Source organism: Dendrobates tinctorius, unplaced genomic scaffold (genome assembly GCF_039654945.1).
Source record: "Dendrobates tinctorius isolate UK_male_01 unplaced genomic scaffold, ASM3965494v1 ptg000016l, whole genome shotgun sequence".
Classification (NCBI taxonomy): domain Eukaryota; kingdom Metazoa; phylum Chordata; class Amphibia; order Anura; family Dendrobatidae; genus Dendrobates; species Dendrobates tinctorius.
Window position 1 is genome coordinate 55,403,905 of NW_027361684.1, and position 20,831 is coordinate 55,424,735.

The 20,831-nt window shown below is 39.8% G+C and overlaps 1 protein-coding gene across 1 annotated transcript in view; it reads left to right on the plus strand.

Moving 5' to 3' along the window:
- Positions 1-20,831, plus strand: part of MAP3K15 (mitogen-activated protein kinase kinase kinase 15) — a 228,886-nt gene that overhangs the window by 152,285 nt on the left and 55,770 nt on the right. The window contains exons 13-17 of the mRNA XM_073565877.1: positions 3,215-3,310; positions 14,629-14,716; positions 14,838-14,971; positions 18,068-18,195; positions 20,279-20,409. Coding sequence (XP_073421978.1) covers positions 3,215-3,310; positions 14,629-14,716; positions 14,838-14,971; positions 18,068-18,195; positions 20,279-20,409 — 577 coding nt within the window. The remainder of the gene's footprint in view (positions 1-3,214; positions 3,311-14,628; positions 14,717-14,837; positions 14,972-18,067; positions 18,196-20,278; positions 20,410-20,831) is intronic.

The window sequence follows — 20,831 nt, forward strand, 5'->3', positions numbered from 1 at the left end:
TCATTTAAAAGGAATCTGTCAGCAGGTTTTTGTATATAATCTGAGATCAGCATGATGTGAGGGCAGAAAGCCTGATCCCAACTATGTATCACTTACTGGACTGTTTTGTGCAGTTCCTAGATAATCCCTGTTTTCTCTATTGTAGATGTAGCAGTGGTCAGAATACTGAGCTGTTTATTACCCTCCCACAATTCAGATTGGTTGCTTCCTGTGTGCATTCATTGTCAGCGAGCTGTCAATCAGTGCTGGGGGGCGGGTTAAACAGATTAGCTGGACTAGCTAGCACATGAGTTCCGGGACCTGTAGTAATAATCTCCTACTGATAAAACACTGGTTGTATTGAAACTACAACACACAGCCTTGTGAGTTGCACATCTCTGGAATCAATGTCTCTGCCCTATATTATGCTGCTTTCCAATTAAATTGTTAAAACCTGGTGCCTGATTTCCTATAATGACAAATTACATTTCTTTTATGTTTCACTTGTGTTGCTGTAGAATCAATTGGTTCTGTACATAGAGATATATAGATATTGCAGACTGTGGCTCCTAGGGGCCACATTAGGAAAAGCAGCCTGAAACATCATGGCCTGAAGTCAGCACCAACTCAGCAGAAGTCAAAGATTTCAGAAGTGCGTTCTGAAAAACGATATGGTTATATAAAGTGCAATAGTATACCATGCATATTCTGAATGCTTTTATGCCGGTCAGGATGTGTATTCCTCGGAGAGAAGCCACCAGACAGGCACACAATGGCATATGCCAGTCATAGACTGTCTAGGTATAGCCCTTATATGTGTTATTTTACTGCTTCCCTCTACATAGGAAAAAGCAACAGAATACACCTTCCTATATTGTAATAAAAGGGCATGCAGATTTATTCCAGCCCAACATATGCCAACAAAACCCCCTTTATGAAGCTTGTCGGACCAGGAGTTAACAGTGCACTCCAGTGATCCGACCAGCTTCATAGCGGCGCTTACAAGCTATATCAGCAAGAGCTTGTATGCACTGTGCATGGTTTGCCACTGTTTATAGGTTGTGGTGGCTGATGACCGAGACAAGCCATAAACAGTAAAATTAAAAATTACTTGGTTAATGAGAACGCAGAAGATTTTTAATAGCATGTAAACAGCAGAGATGCTTTTTTGCTCCTTTAAGAACATGGGAATAATGTTTACCCATATAATGGCCTTATTCAGAATTGTGCTGTGTAAAACTCAGAATTATGTTACACTATAGCTCAAACATTAGATCTGGCCATAGAAATGTCTGTATTAACCCTTGCAGATAAATGTTCTTCATTCTCAGCTCTCCTCTGACAGTCAGTTTCAGATTAGCCTTCTGTTTCTTCATCCACCTCTGGTAGAAAAAAAACCTTTTACAACTTCTGGGTGTTCCCATTGTTTCCTTCTGATGGCTGAGACCTCTTCTCCAGGGACATACTGACTGCGAAGAATCAAACGATCCTCCGTTCACTCTTATGTATCGTATACTATATATAGTTACAGGAAATCTGTCACCAGGTTTTTCTTACCCCATCTGAGGGCAACAAGATGTAGAGGCAGAAAGATGAACGAATTGGCCCCTTTTATATTGTCAATCCAATCTTGAGAAATCCAGAATTTTAGCGGTATGCAGATGAGATGTTAAGTGCAGTAGTCGCTAAGGCTAGGTTCACATATGCGTATGGAGGAGCTGCGGCCGTCTGCAGACTTCCTCCGTGAAGCTCCGCCCACGGCCGCACCTCCTCCGGTCAGCTCCGCCTACGTCCACATACTTCTGCATGCAGCCTGCTTACCATAGCTTTAACATTGGGTATGCAGGTCATGCCGATGTATGTGGATGCCTCCTCATGTGTCGTTTTGACGATGCGGTGACCGCATCAGGCGCATCATGTTGGAATTTTATGCGGGCGCCGCATCATCAAAACGACTCATGCGGAGGCATCCGCATACATCCGCATGACCTGCGCACCCAGTGTTAAAGATAAGGGTTCGCAGGCCGTATGCGGACATAGGCGGAGCTGACTGGATGAGGTGCGGCCATGGGCAGAGCTTCACGGAGGAAGTCCGCAGACGGCCGCAGCTCCTCCATACGCAAATGTGAACCTAGCCTAACATTCCTGGTGCCTCCCTGTCTATGTTGACATATAGGTGATGCACATCTGACATGAGGCAGCGGTCCAGGGATTGCACGCCGGTGTAGATCAGCGGTCTCCTCCCTTCTACGCTGTAACCTGCCCTCCAGTGGGCACAGGCTTCAGCGTTTATTGCACATGCGCCGCAGACGAAAATGTGATTTACAGAAGTGAGGATGCCACTGATCTGTGCAGGGCTGCAATTTCCTGTGCGGAGCCTGATGTCAGATATACATCAGCTCTCCATTAACAGAGGAACGGCGTCACCAAGAATGGTATCAGCCAAAGGACACAGAGTTTTATCAGGTGCGTCCTCCCGCCCACTGCACGTCATTACCACTGAAAATGTGGATTCCTCAAGACTCAGGCAAAGGATTGACAAAATAAAGGTACCGATGAGTACATTTTTCACTGGGCTACAAGATCATAGAAATGGCTTAGGGAGATCAAACTTACTTACACGTTCCCTTTAAGTGACAGTCTGCAGTTGGTCAGCTTTGTCTAATTCGTCAAGGTGAGTTTACGTATTTTGCTTCCCCCTTTCTTCATTCATTGCCTCAGTTACCCAGCCTCTGACGATACATGTGGCTTGGCAGGCAGTACTGTCCTTGTCTCTAATTGCATATTATAGTAACATAAATAATATGTCACATTTCTTCCTAGTTGTATTGTTCGGAGTGAGTGCTATTGCTTGGAAGGAGAAATGATGACATCTAGATGAGTCTGTGTACAGACGGCTCAGTGGTTAATCTTTCCTTACAGACACTGAAGATGAGATATTGTAGTGGCTGATAGAAAGTAACAGTGGTCATGGAAATATCAACCAGGGGAATGTGTGTAGTAATGTCATTCATAAGAACCTCTGGCAGCTATTTCCATGTTTGGAGACTGTTGAAGACTCAGTTTTTCCATGGTACAGGCCTCCTCGTGGCTTTCACTGTGATGTGGATGCGGTAGTCTCAGCAGGTCAGGCAGAATACTAGCCATGCTTTATAAAACTTCCTCAGATACATTCATGAAATATCAAACCTCTTTCATCATACCGTAATTCATATTATTTTTTTTCTTTCTGCAGCATTTCAAAGTTTGATGAACGTTGTTGCTTTCTATATGTTCATGACAATTCTGATGACTTTCAAGTTTACTTTTCCACCGAGGACCAATGCAATAGGTGAATATATATTTCTGAATCTTCATAATCGTCAAGACATTAAAGGGAGTCTGTCACCACCTTAATGGAAACTACACTATGTGTGACTCCAGACTTGTGAATCCTCACAGCACGCACATTGCACGCTGTCAGGATTCTCCTGTCCTGGTGCTAGGAACAGTTGGGCGTGTGACAGCAAGTATGCGATCTGCATACATCTGATCACATGCCGACTAGACGTGCACAGCCTCACTAAATACAAGTGTATTAAGGGAGGCCGTACACAGTCTTGTTGGAATGTGGCCGGAAGTATGCAAATTGCATACTTGCACTCACATGACTGCCTGCTCTCAGCACCCAGAAGGAGAATTTTGACAATGCACACTGTGCGTGCTGTGAGGATTCACAAGTCTGCAGTCACATAATGACTGCAGACTTGTACCGCAAACATGAAAAACCCCTTTAAACAGCTATGTAGGTCACTTACTTTCCATAAGAATCATACGAGCAGTATATATTTCATTGCTCTAATTACTTTTAAAACTTGTTTTATTCCATGTGCAAATAAGATAGCAAATTTGTATGTTGTGGTTTACAGGCTACCTTTAAGACAGCAAAGGTACATAAAGGAAAGTGTCAATGGGAAAGATGAGAAGTGATCAGGTCAGAAAGTTATTAACCCACATACTGAATAGAAATTAAAGACATTGCAATATAGGTCCCTGAGTTCTCATCTTGTATGTTCTTTTGTAGTTATTAACTTTTTGTGAAATTTAAAATAATAATAAAAAAAATATATATATATATAATTATTCAAGGTCATTAGATCGGGTGTGTGACCACCACCATGGGTACTGAAAAGGCTGCTGTTAGTGGTTGTTACCCAGAAATTCAAAGTAAATCCAAACACATCACAGATTCAGAAGGCCATGCTCACCAATACCTTGCTCCGGTGAAATAAGGTGAGGTAGCACAGAGCAAAATATCCATGAGCAACCGTTACTCACATCCCTGTCATCCATAAGGAGGGTGATTGCTTAATTTTCTAACTACACATGATAAGGCTTGTGTAGACAGTTATGTGTAGTGCAGCATGCCAGCTTACCGCCTCATGATATTAAGTCAGACGGGCTGTCTAGCCCAATTTTGCGCCTGCACTATCTGTGCCTCATGTCATTGGGGCCTGCATATGCCAGCTGTTAATTCTGAAATAGCTGATAACAATCATATGACGACACCCCTGGAAGTTAAATTTCTTGAGTATTTTAAACTAAAATAAAAATCCATGTACCGTAGTTTCCCAACTAGTATAAAAAACTTAAATGTTTGTGTGTCCGGCTGCAACTCTGTATTGAGGGGATACAGTAATTCAATTAGGCCTCATGCGGCCTATTATTATCCATACTGTGACGTTATTTTTTACACATACAGTAGCAAGTAAGAATTTGGGCACCCCTGCTCAAAATTACTGTTAATGTTGAACAGTAATGCAAGTTAAAGATTAAATGATCTCTAAAAGGCTTAAAGTTAAAGATAACACATTTCCTTTGCATTTTAGGCAAAAAATAATAATTTTATTTTTTGCATTTTAATAATTGCATGAAGGAAAATGGGCCAGTGCAAAAGTTTGGGTACCTTTGGAGATTTGTGTGCTTAGATAACTGTCCAAGGTTAGGGCTATGACTTGTTCACTATCATCATTAAGAAAGGACAGGTGATGCAATTTTCCCAGCTTTATAAAAACACAGCCGCCTCTAACATTGTGCCAAAAACAGCAGCCATGGATTCTTCTAAACAGCTGCCTAGCACTCTGTAAATGAAAATGATGAAGGCCACAAAGCGGGAAAAGGCTGTAAGAATATAGCAAAGCGTTTTCAAGTTGTCCTTTCCTCAGTTTGAAATGTAATTAAGAGATAGCAGTTGACAGGAACAGTGGAGGTTAAGATAAGGTCTGGAAGACCAAGCAAAATTTCAGTGAGAGGTGTGCTTAGGATTGCTGGAGAGGCAATTTAGCAGACTGTGGAGTCTCGTGGTACATTGTTCTACTGTTCAGACACATCTCCATAAATACAGTTATGGCCAAAAGTATTGACACCCCTGCAATTCTGTCAGATAATACTCAGCTTCTTCCTGAAAATGATTGCAAACACAAATTCTTTGGTATTATTATCTTCATTTAATTTGTCTTAAATGAAAAAACACAAAAAGAATTGTCCTAAAGCCAAATTGGATATAATTCCACACCAAACATAAAAAGGAGGGTGGACAAAAGTATTGGCACTGTTCGAAAAATCATGTGATGCTTCTCTAATTTGTGTAATTAACAGCACCTGTAACTTACCTGTGGCACCTAACAGGTGTTGGCAATAACTAAATCACACTTGCAGCCAGTTGACATGGATTAAAGTTGACTCAACCTCTGTCCTGTGTCCTTGTGTGTACCAGATTGAGCATGGAGAAAAGAAAGAAGACCAAAGAACTGTCTGAGGACTTGAGAAGCCAAATTGTGAGGAAGCATGAGCAATCTCAAGGCTACAAGTCCATCTCCAAAGACCTGAATGTTCCTGTGTCTACTGTGCGCAGTGTCATCAAGAAGTTTAAAGCCCATGGCACTGTGGCTAACCTCCCTAGATGTGGACGGAAAAGAAAAATTGACAAGAGATTTCAACACAAGATTGTGCGGATGTTGGATAAAGAACCTCGACTAACATCCAAACAAGTTCAAGCTGCCCTGCAGTCCGAGGGTACAACAGTGTCAACCCGTACTATCCGTCGGCGTCTGAATGAAAAGGGACTGTATGGTAGGAGACCCAGGAATACCCCAATTCTTACCCCGAGACATAAAAAAGCCAGGCTGGAATTTGCCAAAACTTACCTGAAAAAGCCTAAAACGTTTTGGAAGAATGTTCTCTGGTCAGATGAGACAAAAGTAGAGCTTTTTGGGCAAAGGCATCAACATAGAGTTTACAGGAGAAAAAAAGAGGCATTCAAAGAAAAAAACACGGTCCCTACAGTCAAACATGGCGGAGGTTCCCTGATGTTTTGGGGTTGCTTTGCTGCCTCTGGCACTGGACTGCTTGACCGTGTGCATGGCATTATGAAGTCTGAAGACTACCAACAAATTTTGCAGCATTATGTAGGGCCCAGTGTGAGAAAGCTGGGTCTCCCTCAGAGGTCATGGGTCTTCCAGCAGGACAATGACCCAAAACACACTTCAAAAAGCACTAGAAAATGGTTTAAGAGAAAGCACTGGAGACTTCTAAGGTGGCCAGCAATGAGTCCAGACCTGAATCCCATAGAACATCTGTGGAGAAATCTAAAACTGGCAGTTTGGAGAAGGCACCCTTCAAATATCAGGGACCTGGAGCAGTTTGCCAAAGAAGAATGGTCTAAAATTTCAGCAGAGCATTGTAAGAAACTCATTGATGGTTACCGGAAGCGGTTGGTCGCAGTTATATTGGCTAAAGGTTGTGCAACCAAGTATTAGGCTGAGGGTGCCAATACTTTTGTCTGGCCCATTTTTGGAGTTTTGTGTGAAATGATCAATGTTTTGCTTTTTGCTTCTTTCTCCTTTGTGTTTTTTCATTTAAAACAAATTAAATGAAGATAATAATACCAAAGAATTTGTGATTGCAATCATTTTCAGGAAGAAACTGAGTATTATCTGACAGAATTGCAGGTGTGTCAATACTTTTGGCCACAACTGTATGGCCTTCATGGAAGTATCAGAGGCAAACCTCTCCTATGTCCTCACCATAAAATTTAGCATCAGAAATATGCAAAAGAACATCACAACAAGACTGATGCACTTTGGAAACAAGTCCTGTGAACTGATGAGTAGAGTTGAGCGATACCGTCCGATACTTCAAAATATTGGATCGGAATGGATCGGCCAATCTTTAAAAAAAGTATCGGTATCGCCGATGCCGATACCGGAAGTCCCATTCAAGTCTATGAGACTTCCGGTATCAGAATTGGAAAAACCCTTTCCTGCCCTTGTACAGCCTCTCGGGGGTCTGTACGGGCCTTCCGGGGGTCTCTGCCGGCCTGCCGGGGGTCTGTGCCGGCCTGCCGGTGGGCTGTGCTGATGTCCGGGGGTCTGTGCAGGCATCGTCCGATGGGACTACAAGTCCCATCGGGCGATGCCTGCTACCATGACAGTGATTGACACATTAGCCAATGATGGGACAGTAGTAGTCCCATCATCCCGCTAATGTGTTAAATGTAAAAAAAAAAATAAAAAAATACTACATACATACATACTACATGCATGCTACATACGTACTACATGCTACATACATAGTACATATATACTACATGCATGCTACATACATACTACATGCTACATACATACAAAACAGCAATGATGAAGTGTTGCATCCTGCATGTCATGAATTGACACACAGGTGCAGCAAACACCGGACCATCAAGGATCAGTCGCTCAAAACTTAAATGTGAGGAATGTGGAAAACCACAGAAAAAATGCGACTCTAGATCCGTAGTATTAGCATATTGAACATCTTTATTAGACAAGGACAAAAAGGACAACTGGAAGACATGTGCAAATGGCAACCAAAGTGCAAGTAGTGCAAAGTGCAAATCAAGCAATCCAGCCCTAGTCAGACCCAGTACCAGAATAAACCATTGTACATATCCATAAATAGCAAAAAATAAGGAGGTAAATATAGCACATAACGTACTTAACAATGAGAGGTAAGTAAGGCTGTTTACATATATGAAAAACCAAAAGGGAAATTCCCAATCCACTCACATATAAACATAGCCAACCCTCAAAGGGTTACTCCTACATCAAAACATTACCTCGCTACTTCAGGATGCCCGGGCGGACTGCTCGAGGGAGTCGAGCAGTCCGCCCGGTCATCCTGAAGTAGCGAGGTAATGTTTTGATGTAGGAGTAACCCTTTGAGGGTTGGCTATGTTTATATGTGAGTGGATTGGGAATTTCCCTTTTGGTTTTTCATATATGTAAACAGCCTTACTTACCTCTCATTGTTAAGTACGTTATGTGCTATATTTACCTCCTTATTTTTTGCTATTTATGGATATGTACAATGGTTTATTCTGGTACTGGGTCTGACTAGGGCTGGATTGCTTGATTTGCACTTTGCAATACTTGCACTTTGGTTGCCATTTGCACATGTCTTCCAGTTGTCCTTTTTGTCCTTGTCTAATAAAGATGTTCAATATGCTAATACTACGGATCTAGAGTCGCATTTTTTCTGTGGTTTTCCACATTCCTCACATGCTACATACATACTACATATATACTACATGCATGCTACATACATGCTACATGCTACATACATACTACATACATACTACATACATACTACATATATACTACATGAATGCTACATACATGCTACATACATACTACATACATACTACATATATGCATCATACATACTACATGCTACATACATACTACATACTACATATATGCATCATACATACTACATGCTACATACATACTACATACATACTACATATATACTACATGCATGCTACATACATACTGCATGCATGCTACATACATACTACCTGCATGCTACATACATACTACATACATACTACATATATACTACATGCATGCTACATACATACTACATGCTACATACATACTACATGCATGCTACATGCTACATATATACTACATACATACTACATATATACTACATGCATGCTACATACATACTACATGCTACATACATACTACATACATACTACATGCATGCTACATACATGCTACATACATACTACATACATACTACATGCATGCTACATGCTACATATATACTACATACATACTACATACATACATGTATACTACATGCATGCTACATACATACTACATGCTACATGCATGCTACATACATACTACATGCATGCTACATACATACTACATACATACTACATGCATGCTACATACATGCTACATACATACTACATACATACTACATGCATGCTACATGCTACATATATACTACATACATACTACATACATACTACATATATACTACATGCATGCTACATACATACTACATGCTACATGCATGCTACATACATACTACATGCATGCTACATACATACTACATGCTACATACATACTACATGCATGCTACATACAATATATTCGTACAATACATATAGACATACAGTACATATAACATAGAGTAACATACTTACCAATACTTGTCACATTGTTCCCCGAAGCCATTGTCGTCTATGGAATAAATATTAACATAACAAACCACAAAAATACTCACCCATGATCCGAAGCAGTCCACGAGTGTGTCCCACGACGATCTTGGGTAGAGAACTGCAGCATCAGCTGATGCTGCCGCTCTCTACGGGCTGCAGGAATCCAATGACGGAAGGTTGGTATCCTTCCGCACTGTATTCCTCCGCCACTTTAAAAAAAAAAAAGAGTCCCTAGTCTCACTTTATGGTAAAAGCTGTGTGGGAATTTCCCAAGATCGTCGTGGGACACACTCGTGGACTGCTTCGGATCATGGGTGAGTATTTTTGTGGTTTGTTATGTTAATATTTATTCCGTAGACGACAATGGCTTCGGGGAACAATGTGACAAGTATTGGTAAGTATGTTACTCTATGTTATATGTACTGTATGTCTATGTATGTATTGTACGAATGTATTGTATGTAGCATGCATGTAGTATGTATGTAGTATGTATGTAGTATATGTGGTATGTATGTAGCATGTAGTATGTATGTAGCATGCATGTAGTATGTATGTAGTATGTATGTAGCATGTATGTAGCATGCATGTAGTATACAGTATATGTGGTATGTATGTAGTATGTATGTAGTATATATGTGGTATGTATGTAGCATGTAGTATGTATGTAGCATGCATGTAGCATGTAGCATGCATGTAGTATATATGTGGTATGTAGTATGTATGTAGTATGTATGTAGTATGTATGTAGCATGTAGCATGCATGTAGTATGTATGTAGCATGTAGTATATATGTGGTATGTATGTAGCATGTAGTATGTATGTAGCATGCATGTAGTATATATGTAGTATGTATGTAGCATGCATGTAGTATGTATGTAGTATATATGTGGTATGTATGTAGCATGTAGTATGTAGCATGCATGTAGTATGTATGTAGTATATATGTGGTATGTATGTAGCATGTAGTATGTATGTAGCATGCATGTAGTATATATGTAGTATGTATGTAGCATGCATGTAGCATGCATGTAGTATGTATGTAGTATATATGTGGTATGTATGTAGCATGTAGTATGTATGTAGCATGCATGTAGTATGTATGTAGTATGTATGTAGCATGTAGTATGTATGTAGCATGTAGTATGTATGTAGTATGTATGTAGCATGTATGTAGCATGTAGTATGTATGTAGCATGCATGTAGTATGTATGTAGTATGTATGCAGCATGCATGTAGTATATATGTAGTATGTATGTAGCATGTAGTATGTATGTAGCATGCATGTAGTATATATGTGGTATGTATGTAGCATGTAGTATGTATGTAGCATGCATGTAGTATGTATGTAGTGTGTATGTAGTATTTTTTTTTTTTTATAAACATTTAACACATTAGCCGGATGATGGGACTACTACTGTCCCATCATTGGCTAATGTGTCAATCACTGTCATGGTAGCAGGCATCGCCAGATGGGACTTGTAGTCCCATCGGACGATGCCTGCACAGACCCCCGGACATCAGCACAGCCCCCCGGCAGGCCGGTACAGACCCCCACAGGGTGCACAGACCACCGGCAGGCCGGCACAGCCCCCCGGCAAGCCGGTACAGACCCCGGGCAGTCCACACAGCCCCCCGGCAGGCCGGCAGAGACCCCCGGAAGGCCCGAAATGACGGCGCATCATGATGCGCACACACCGCGCATCATGATGACGTCATTTCGGCTGTCAATCAACTTTGAACTTCCGATTCCGATGCCCGATATTGAAAAAATATCGGATGTCGGTATCGGAATTCCGATACAGCAAGTATCGGCCGATACACAATACTTGCGGTATCGGAATGCTCAACACTACTGATGAGGTTAAAATATAACTCTTTGACCACAATGATCAAACGTATGTGTGCAGAAAAAAAGGCACAGAATTTCAGGAAAAGAACATCTCACCAGCCATTAAGCATAGGAGTGGATGAATCATGGTTTGGGGTTGTGTTGCAGCCAATGGCATGGGGAATATTTCACAGATAGAAGGAAGAATAGATGACATTTCAACAAATTATTGATGCAAACATAACACCATGTATTAAAAAGCTGAAGTTGAAAAAAGGATGGTTTCTACAAATAGATAGTGATCCTAAACACAAGTCGCAATACAGAATAGAAAGGCACAAGCTGAAGGTTTCACAATGGCCCTCACAGTCCCCTGAACTGAACATCATTGAAAATCTGTGACTAGACCTCAAAAGAGCAGTGCATGCAAGATGACCCAGGAATCTCACAGAACTGGAAGAATTTCCCAAGGAAGAATGGATGAAAATCCCTCAAACAAGAATTGAAAGACTCTCGATTGGCTACAAAAAGCATTTATAAGCTGTTATTCTTGCAAAAGAGAGTACTCCTTGGTACTAACCATGCAGGGTGCCCAAAAATTTAGGCCTTTTAGAGACCATTTCATCTTCAACTTGTTGAACTGTTCATAATAACAGTAATTTTGACCATGGGTGCACAAACTTTTACGTGCCACTATATGTGCATGCGTGATTGCATTAATGTTCAGAGAAGCAAGGAAACCATATGGAATTTGGATTTTCTGTCATAGCCCTGGATTCCGGCTGGTAGTATTCTACTAGCGAGGGTATATTAGGGAATTGAATGCAATTTAAGAAGTTCCTACCCCTATGGTGTAATCTTATAGTATGTTGCAAGGATTGGGATGAACTCAGAAATATTGCATTCTTATTACAGTTTTGGCTATTTTTTTATTGGACCTTATCGGGCATTCAGATGGGCTGAGAATCGATGAATAAGTATTCATGAACATACCAGTGATCACCTGACAAAGGAGCAAAATGCTCCTTTGGATTATTAGCGCTGTCATAAAAATCATTGCTCTCGGCAGCACAAACGCAGAAATTCGCTGCTGGTGACGTGATGTTGTATCGGGAGAGAGCAATCGACTTCACGATTGTTTTGTTCCCACCAGTACTTGTCTGCCGTTATATGCAGTATACTACAAAAGCTGGAGTGTGGAGAAGGAAATGTTACTGGCAGTGGTGCAGATGCTGAAGCAGGACTTTAAAACCACGAAAAGCCAGTCAGTGCCAGGCATCTGTGTAAAAGATGGAGCCTGTTTTTTGTTGAAGTTTTTTATAGGGTGGCCTAGTGACAAAATAGGGTGCCGATAAGGTGAAGATAGTGGTGGGGATTAGGGAGGGATCCTGTATTGGGCCGGGCTTAGGGATTGTGAGGTCTGTGGCGTACTGTTGACACTCTCTGGTCCTGATTATAGTCTGTTTCTGCTGGAAGAGTACACAGTGTTCAGTAGGTTTCTGCATGAGAAAGCCTCAAATCCTCAGGAATGGAGACTAGGTAGACTTGTTTCTAACACCAATGTCAGAAGCTTCATATCTCAGTCAGCAAAGCTCTGACAATAGAAACACAATCACTGCTGACTTTTCCCATGGACATTTTCATAGAGATTGTCCACCTAGAGGACAAACACTTTGCATGTGGCAGCTCTGATGTGGACTACACTCCTGGATCTGCTCTGATCTTGTGGCATTTTCGTGAATATGGTGATAATTTCATGGAAGTGCAAAATTATATAAAAAAAATAAAATAAATACATTTACTATTGTCAGCAATCATATTTCCCTCCCAAGATGTTTAATCTGATATTACTCATGAAATCATATTCTTTATTTTTATAGATATAATGGAGCGCAATTATTTATTACGTTTGCGCCTGTTTTCTGGCGAGGTTTTACGTCTTTTTTTTGTGCCCTATTCATCTTTCCATTTGTCCTTTTTTAGTGCCTAAGCTTGCGTTTTCTGTCTTTTATTTTAGCTATTTCTGGATGGAGTTTGTTTCACCTGATTCATCATTTGCAACTTTTTCGAAAGGTCGCAAAATTTGTTGCAAATGTACTCTAGTCCCTAGTGGAGGGATTTCATGCATGTCAGAAATTTTGGTGTAACGTTTGCAACGTATTAGCGAAACATTTTGTTCTAAAAAGTCACAAAATGAGTTAAAGACAAAAATAAAAAAAACATTGTTTTGCACAAAATTCATCAACCTCATGTGCCATTTTGATGAATGTGGCGCAAGAAATGTCAGCGACAAAAGCAAGAGAAAATATGTGACTTAGATGAGTATGATGATGATAATGAATCGGGCCCATAGTCTACCGTATATACACGCTGAGTGGCTGTGAGCGTACACTTTACTTATCTAGAGTTACAGGAATTAGGATTGTAGTCTGAGCTCGATCGACCTGTGGGTTTTTTTCAACCTCAACAACTTTGAAATTATGAAAACTTATTTAATTAGTTCAGACAAGCATGTAACATTTTTGCACCCGTCCGAGCTGAAATCTGTCAGCATTTGTTGCCTAATCAGCAGATAATTTGCTCTAGTCATTTGTATTTGTAGGAGAAACTTTAGGCCATGTAAACTAATCTCTATGAATTTCTTGTAGGAAAAACTATCTTTCACATAGAGTTACAACCTGAAAGTGTTCATTATCTTTTCCAAGCCATAAAAGTATAGTGGTCACTTCCCTGCCCCATCTCCTCTGGGCATGCCATAACAAAGTGTTGACCGTGATACACTTTAAAGTACTTGTATATCGATGACCTGTCGTCTACTTAAGATCAGTGGGGGTCCATCACCTGGCACCACATACAGCTCTGTACACTGTTTAGTGGCTGTTCCTGGGTACTGCAGATCAGCTACTATTCGTGTCCTACCTGCCGGCATCTCCGACATGGTTACGGCATGACACACTCCTGTCAAGCCTAGTAATCAGGAGAGGCATCAGGAGTTCCAACAGGTTGGAGACGGTTCTCAAGGCTCCCACCTGGCAGACATTGACCATTGACATGGCCACTTTATAAGGTTTATGCTAATTGATTCATTCATCACTAGTCATCAATATAAAAGTGATGGAACACCCCTTTAAGTAAAAGCATTTCCGGAACTGTTATGTTTTGTGACCTATGCCTGCAGGTTACCGTTCTTCCACATTTATGTATATTTCATAATGAATGTTCTCTTACATCAGCACCTGCTGTGTATACCGAGCTCAAAGCTTAATTATTTGTTTTACCATTTTTATAGGTTTTGTACTCTTGTTAAAGAAATCATCACGGATGTAGTAGGCAGCACAGTGGAACTGGAGGGTGAAGCAGATGGCGATACATTAGAGGTGAGTAGCTGTGATATTTAGTATTGCAGGACATGTTACACCTGAAGAAAGCATATTAGCGTAGATAAAGCTATAATTTTTAATTCCCATTGCCTCTGTTCTTTAATGGAATGTCTTTCAGTATGAATATGATTATGATGAAAATGGAGACCGAGTGATCCTGGGTAAAGGCACCTATGGAATTGTGTATGCCGGCCGGGATCTCAGTAATCAGGTCCGTATAGCAATCAAGGAGATACCAGAAAGAGACAGTAGGTGAGTGTCATATAAAGAATTATATTCTTGTGTTTCTACAGCAAATCCTTTAATAATGGTCCAATTGTAAAAACACATCCAACTGCAAAAATTGAGCACCATAATAAATAAACTGTCATCAATAGATACTGTATGGAGGCGGCTTTATAACCAAAGTGTATAAGGTGATGGTTTGAATGGCAAGAATTCGCTAAACCTTTTTAGGTACTGATATAACAACCATGGATACACAAAATGTCACTTATGTACAAATATTATCAGCTTGGGTCTGCAAGTCCAAACTACCAAGAGTACTTATTAAAAGCCTTCATTAACATTAAAGTGCAAATGAATATTGTATCAATATATTTCCACAATTTAGGCCTGAAAAAAATGGCACTTCCCAACAAATATATATACCAAACAGATCATGGAAGTATATTGCCATAAAATACAGATTTCTTTTTTGAAATACATACAAAGGACACAGACAATTGTAAAAAGAGATGGATGTCCAAATAGATATCACGGGTACATATGTTTTCATAGAGTATTAAAAATACACCAAGGGGTATGAATCATATATCAAAAAGTCATAATATAGTACATCTGGTATAGGAGGCACAAAAACATATACCCCATGTAAAATATACTGCAACAAATACCAATATGTGTGTCACCAGCATGGAGATATATAAGAGAGTGAATTATAGGCAGAGAGGATGTAATACCCTGCATTGGCAGTAATGCTAGGCCAAGATGCTCTAATAGCATATACAACAACGTGTCTTAAGAGTTAAAATTGGCCAAAGCAATAAATATGAAATAACTGTAGAAAAAACTCTCTGCAATCTACATGAGCATATCACAAAATTCAATCTGTATAACAAAATAGATTATAAGCAGAGAGTATATAGTACAATGCATTAGCACTAAATGTTAAGCCATAATGGTCTAATGTCACAAAAAATGTCTAGCAGTGTGTGCTCAAAGTTGAGTGCTGCCAAAGAAATACACATAGAGATCCACATTGGTGCTCACATGGCTACAGTGCCCCTATTCTGAGGGTATGACAACAACCCCTGAAAAGTAAGAAACGAACATATGACCTGTGATACCGCGGTATATTATGACTTTTTGATATATGATTCATACCCCTTGGTGTATTTTTAATACTCTATGAAGACATATGTACCCGTGATATCTATTTGGACATCCATCTCTTTTTACAATTGTCTGTGTCTTTTGTATGTATTTTAATAAAGCAATGTGTATTTTATGGCAATATGCTTCCATGATCTGTTTGGAATATTGTATCAAGTAATCATTAGTGCAATAGACAGACCCATCGGAACTTCTCTTAATGTCCTCTATTCTTTTGTGAATAGACACAAATAACTGAAGGAAATGTCATTATTAGTAAATTCTTTAAATTACATTTAATTAAATCACAATTGTCTGGTCTAGAGTGCTGACCACTTTAGAACTAAAATGGCAGCCTCCTTTTAATATTGAATGTTAGGACTGGTGTCCGTGAGCATGTGCAGTAAAAGCAACGCTCCCCCACTCTTCTCGATGTGTAGGAACATGTGCTCCAGTGGGTATTCTTTACGTATTGGAGATGACAGGGTTGCTGACATAAAAAGAGGCTGCTCACACTCCTGTCCACCCTTGTCTATCTGATCCAGTACTGGAGACACCAGAGGTGCTCAGGTAAAAGTGACTGCTTAAACTGCTTTCCACCCTGTCTATCTGATCCAATACTGAAGATACCAGGGGTGCTGAGGAAAAAAGATGACGCTCACACTGCTGTCCATCCTGTCTTTCTGATCTAATACTGGAGATACCAGTGGTGCTAAGGAAAGAAAAAGCTGCTCACACTGCTGTCCACGCTGTCTGGAGATACTAGGCGTGCTGAGGTAAGAAGAGGCCATTGCTGTTCATCCTGTCTCTCTGATCTAATATTGGAGATACCAGGGGTGCTGAGGAAAGAAGAGCCTGCTCACACTGCTGTACGTCCTGTCTATCTGATCTAATACTGGAGATACTAGGAGTGCTGAGGTAAGAAGAGGCCACTGACATTGCTGTTCATCCTGTCTGACTGATCTAATACTGGAGATACTTCTTGGGGTGCTGAGATAAGAAAAGGCTTCTCATGTTATTTTCCTCTTGTCTTTCTGAATACATTGTATATAGTTATCTTCAGGTCACTGCAGCGGAGCATCCAGGTTTCTCTCAGTGTAACAAGATGGTGACCATTTTAGTTCTGTAGTGATTATCTGTCTAGACAAAATGATTGTGATTTACTAATTAAAAGTATTTAAGAATTTATAGTGCCATTTCGTTTAGTTATTTTTTGTTTTCCTGGGGAACTCCTGTGATACTCTCATTCAGTCATTTGTGGCATGTAATATATAAATAACTACCATAACTTTTCCTGTCATCAAAACAGTCCCAGATAATTGTGTGAACATATCACTAATACCTATCATCCTATCATCCGTGGCTGTTGTGAATGCCCAGGATTGTGCTCACGGACCTTCTATGACCCCATGTTTCATCTTGGAATTGATATCTGGTTAGACATCATTCTCCTTTTTGCTTTGTAACTGGAGCACAGGTATTGATGCCATCACGTTGCCTCTCTGCCTCAACTTTCAATAATCACATCTCACATCGTTAGGACATAGACAAGGAAGGGAGTACATGACCCAAGGAAAAGTCCTGATAATAATGTATTACATCTTACAAGCCAAGATGGCGGGCACAGAACAGAAGAATGCAGTGGGTACTTGTGTCTGTTGTCCTCTTTGTTACTGGATACAATATGCATTTGCACTTTATTGTTTTTCAAAACTAATGAAACTATATACATTTTTATTTTCCGGTAGTGAAAGCTCCCTTGTGTGTGGGTAGGAATGGTTTTTCGTCTATCAATGAGACACCCTTTATCTATCAGGATGGTTGGTGTGTACTAAGACAGATGAATGTGGCCCCACTCTACCATTAACTAATTAGCTCGTTTTTCCTGTTACCACTATTGACGTGTCTAGATGTTGGCCGGTGGTAACGTTTTTTACAAGGTGTAATAATTAATAACATATTGCCATTTTCCAGATATTCTCAACCACTTCATGAAGAAATTGCACTCCATAAATATCTTAAGCATCGCAACATAGTTCAGTACCTTGGCTCCGTTTCAGAAGATGGGTACATCAAGATCTTTATGGAACAAGTCCCAGGAGGTATTTGCAGTTAACACCCAAGGGCTGAATAACATATTAAGCAAGTTGGACTTTATTCAATGTAAATGACAGGGATAAGGAATCGGCAGCACTCAAGCTGTTGTGAAACTACAAGTCCTAGCATGCACTGACAGCATAGTGGTAGTTATAGTATCACAACAGCTGGAGTGCTGCAGGTTGCTGGCCCTGGTATAGAGCATTGGTGTCTTATCCTACTCTCAAAATGTTATACTAGAGGTAGATTAGTCATACAGGCTGGCTTTTATAAAAACACTGCTGATAACTTATGATCAGCTCAGTGAGTTACTTGTATAAACGCTTCATGTTAAAGGCTACATCCACCCTCTCAACCCTGTGTTTTCCAGCCCAGTAGAACTAAAATAAAAGCAGTAATTCTTTTTTGCAATCAAATAGCAGAATATTCCTAAAAAAATGTTTTCCATCATATCGTGTGCCCATTTCTTTTATGTGTCTTTATGATTACAGGCAATTGGGTTGTCCAATCTTGCAATCGTACTGTCTTCCATCTGTCCTATACTTTTCTATTACTTAAAGAGGACTTTTTATCAGATTTTTCATTTTGAACTGGACACACGATTCAGTAATGGCTGCAGAGTGGAATAAAACTTCATTTTTTTTGTCACCTCTCTATTGCGCAGATATTAGCAATCAAAATATTTGGCACCTAATAAGTTAACCCTTTTTTAAGTCCAAGTGGGTGATATCAGAGTTCTCACTGGGCACGTGTACTTATACCTGTATGATGCTGACCAATCATAAGTAGACTGCAGCACTCAAAGGAAAGAAGCACACGCCCTCACCATAGCTCAGAGCATGTTTCTCAGTGTGTGATATGTAATGATAGAGCTCTGATCGCCTGGTCTAACCTGCACAATTAGTAAGCACAGATGACGAACTTTTAGATAAGGTCACTATAGGAAGAGGGGCATTACTGTTGAGTTTAGCTGTGTCATATTACACATTCTTCTATCAGCTCCCTTCCTTTATAGCATGGTCATCTCTGCTGTATGCTACTCCTCATACTTTGCCTGCCTTGAACTCACTCTGCAGTGGGCAGGCTGTCATTACACCTCACACAGGAGTAGTCCAGAAAAGGCATGATCCTCCTGTGTGAGACATAATGTCACAAGGGATTGTAATGTGACACAGCTAATTCCAGCTGCACTGCTCCTCCCACCACATTGACTCATGCAGGAGGTTAGACTAAAAGATGAGAGCTGTATTGTTACACCTCACACACTTTGAAACCTGTTCTGACCTATGGTGGGGTCTTGATCCTCTTTCCTTTGAGTGTTGCTGCTTGCTTATGATTACTTATGATTGGTCAGCAAGTACAAGCAGGGCCCCAGTAAAAAATTCTCTGCAAATACCAACTGGGACTCTAAAAAAGTTAACTGATTAAATGCCAAATACTTTGATTGCTAATATCTCTGCATCTAGTATTAATTAGAGTAACACCCATATGTACTATTGTAGCGTTAAACTCACGATAAACTGTAATATTGTTGGATATTGTTAATGATGGACATAGCGTTGTTTGCACTGGGAAAGGTCTGCATGGGGGGGGTAAGCGAAGGGGGGAATTTACTGTAATATTGTAAAATGAGTATTGCCATGTAATATCTATTCTGTTTTGTTATGTTTAAAAAAAAAAGCAACAAAAGTTTTATTCTGCTTTGTACCCACTATTACATTATGTGTCCAGTTCAATATGAAAAATTTGGTGAAAGGTCCAGTTTAATATAAAATAATCTGACCACACAATTAGAGCTTGTAGTCTGTTATCTCGGAGTCTTGGATACACAGCTTTACACAGCATCAATAGACTTAAAAGAAAAGCAATTGATTAATCAAAACTATTTGAATTTGCTTAATTTTTAATGTTATTTTAGAGATGAATTAGGACATATAAAAAAATTATAATAGTGATGTATCGCAGTCTATAGTAACATACTATTTCCTTTAGAACTTGTAATATTTCATTTTAGAAAGTGATACAGGTTTATCCTTAATTTCGAAAACTAACTACATTGCTTTCATGACGATCTCTTCTTATAAACAGGGAGTCTTTCAGTTCTTTTGAGGTCTAAATGGGGCCCTATGAAGGAACCAACCATTAAATTTTACACTAAGCAGATTTTGGAAGGATTGAAATATCTGCATGAAAATCAAATTGTACACAGAGATATAAAGGTAATTACATTAAATGTATATTACGGTAAATAGTAAATTATAGTACTGTATTGTTACCGAACACTGTGAATAGAGATCGACATGATTTACCATAAATGATCCTTTTGAGATGAATATGGAAACAAGAGAAAATCGTGGTCTGAAAGGAGCGCTAAGGGATGGAATGGACAAAAAGGTACAAATCTTTATTAAAGGAGTATTTCCACAATGCGTTTCAACGGCAAATCGCCGTCTTCATCAGGTGGCATCGTTATTTTCCTTTTGAGATGAATGGCAGATTATTAAATATCTAAATTAATTTGATCAACATATGCATTAATAGTAATAATGCTGGTCATATATACAGTTTTACAAAACTACGTGAAACTCTGTGAAGCAGAGCTGGGACAAGACTTGGGAATTCTCAATTCCAAGCAGCAGAT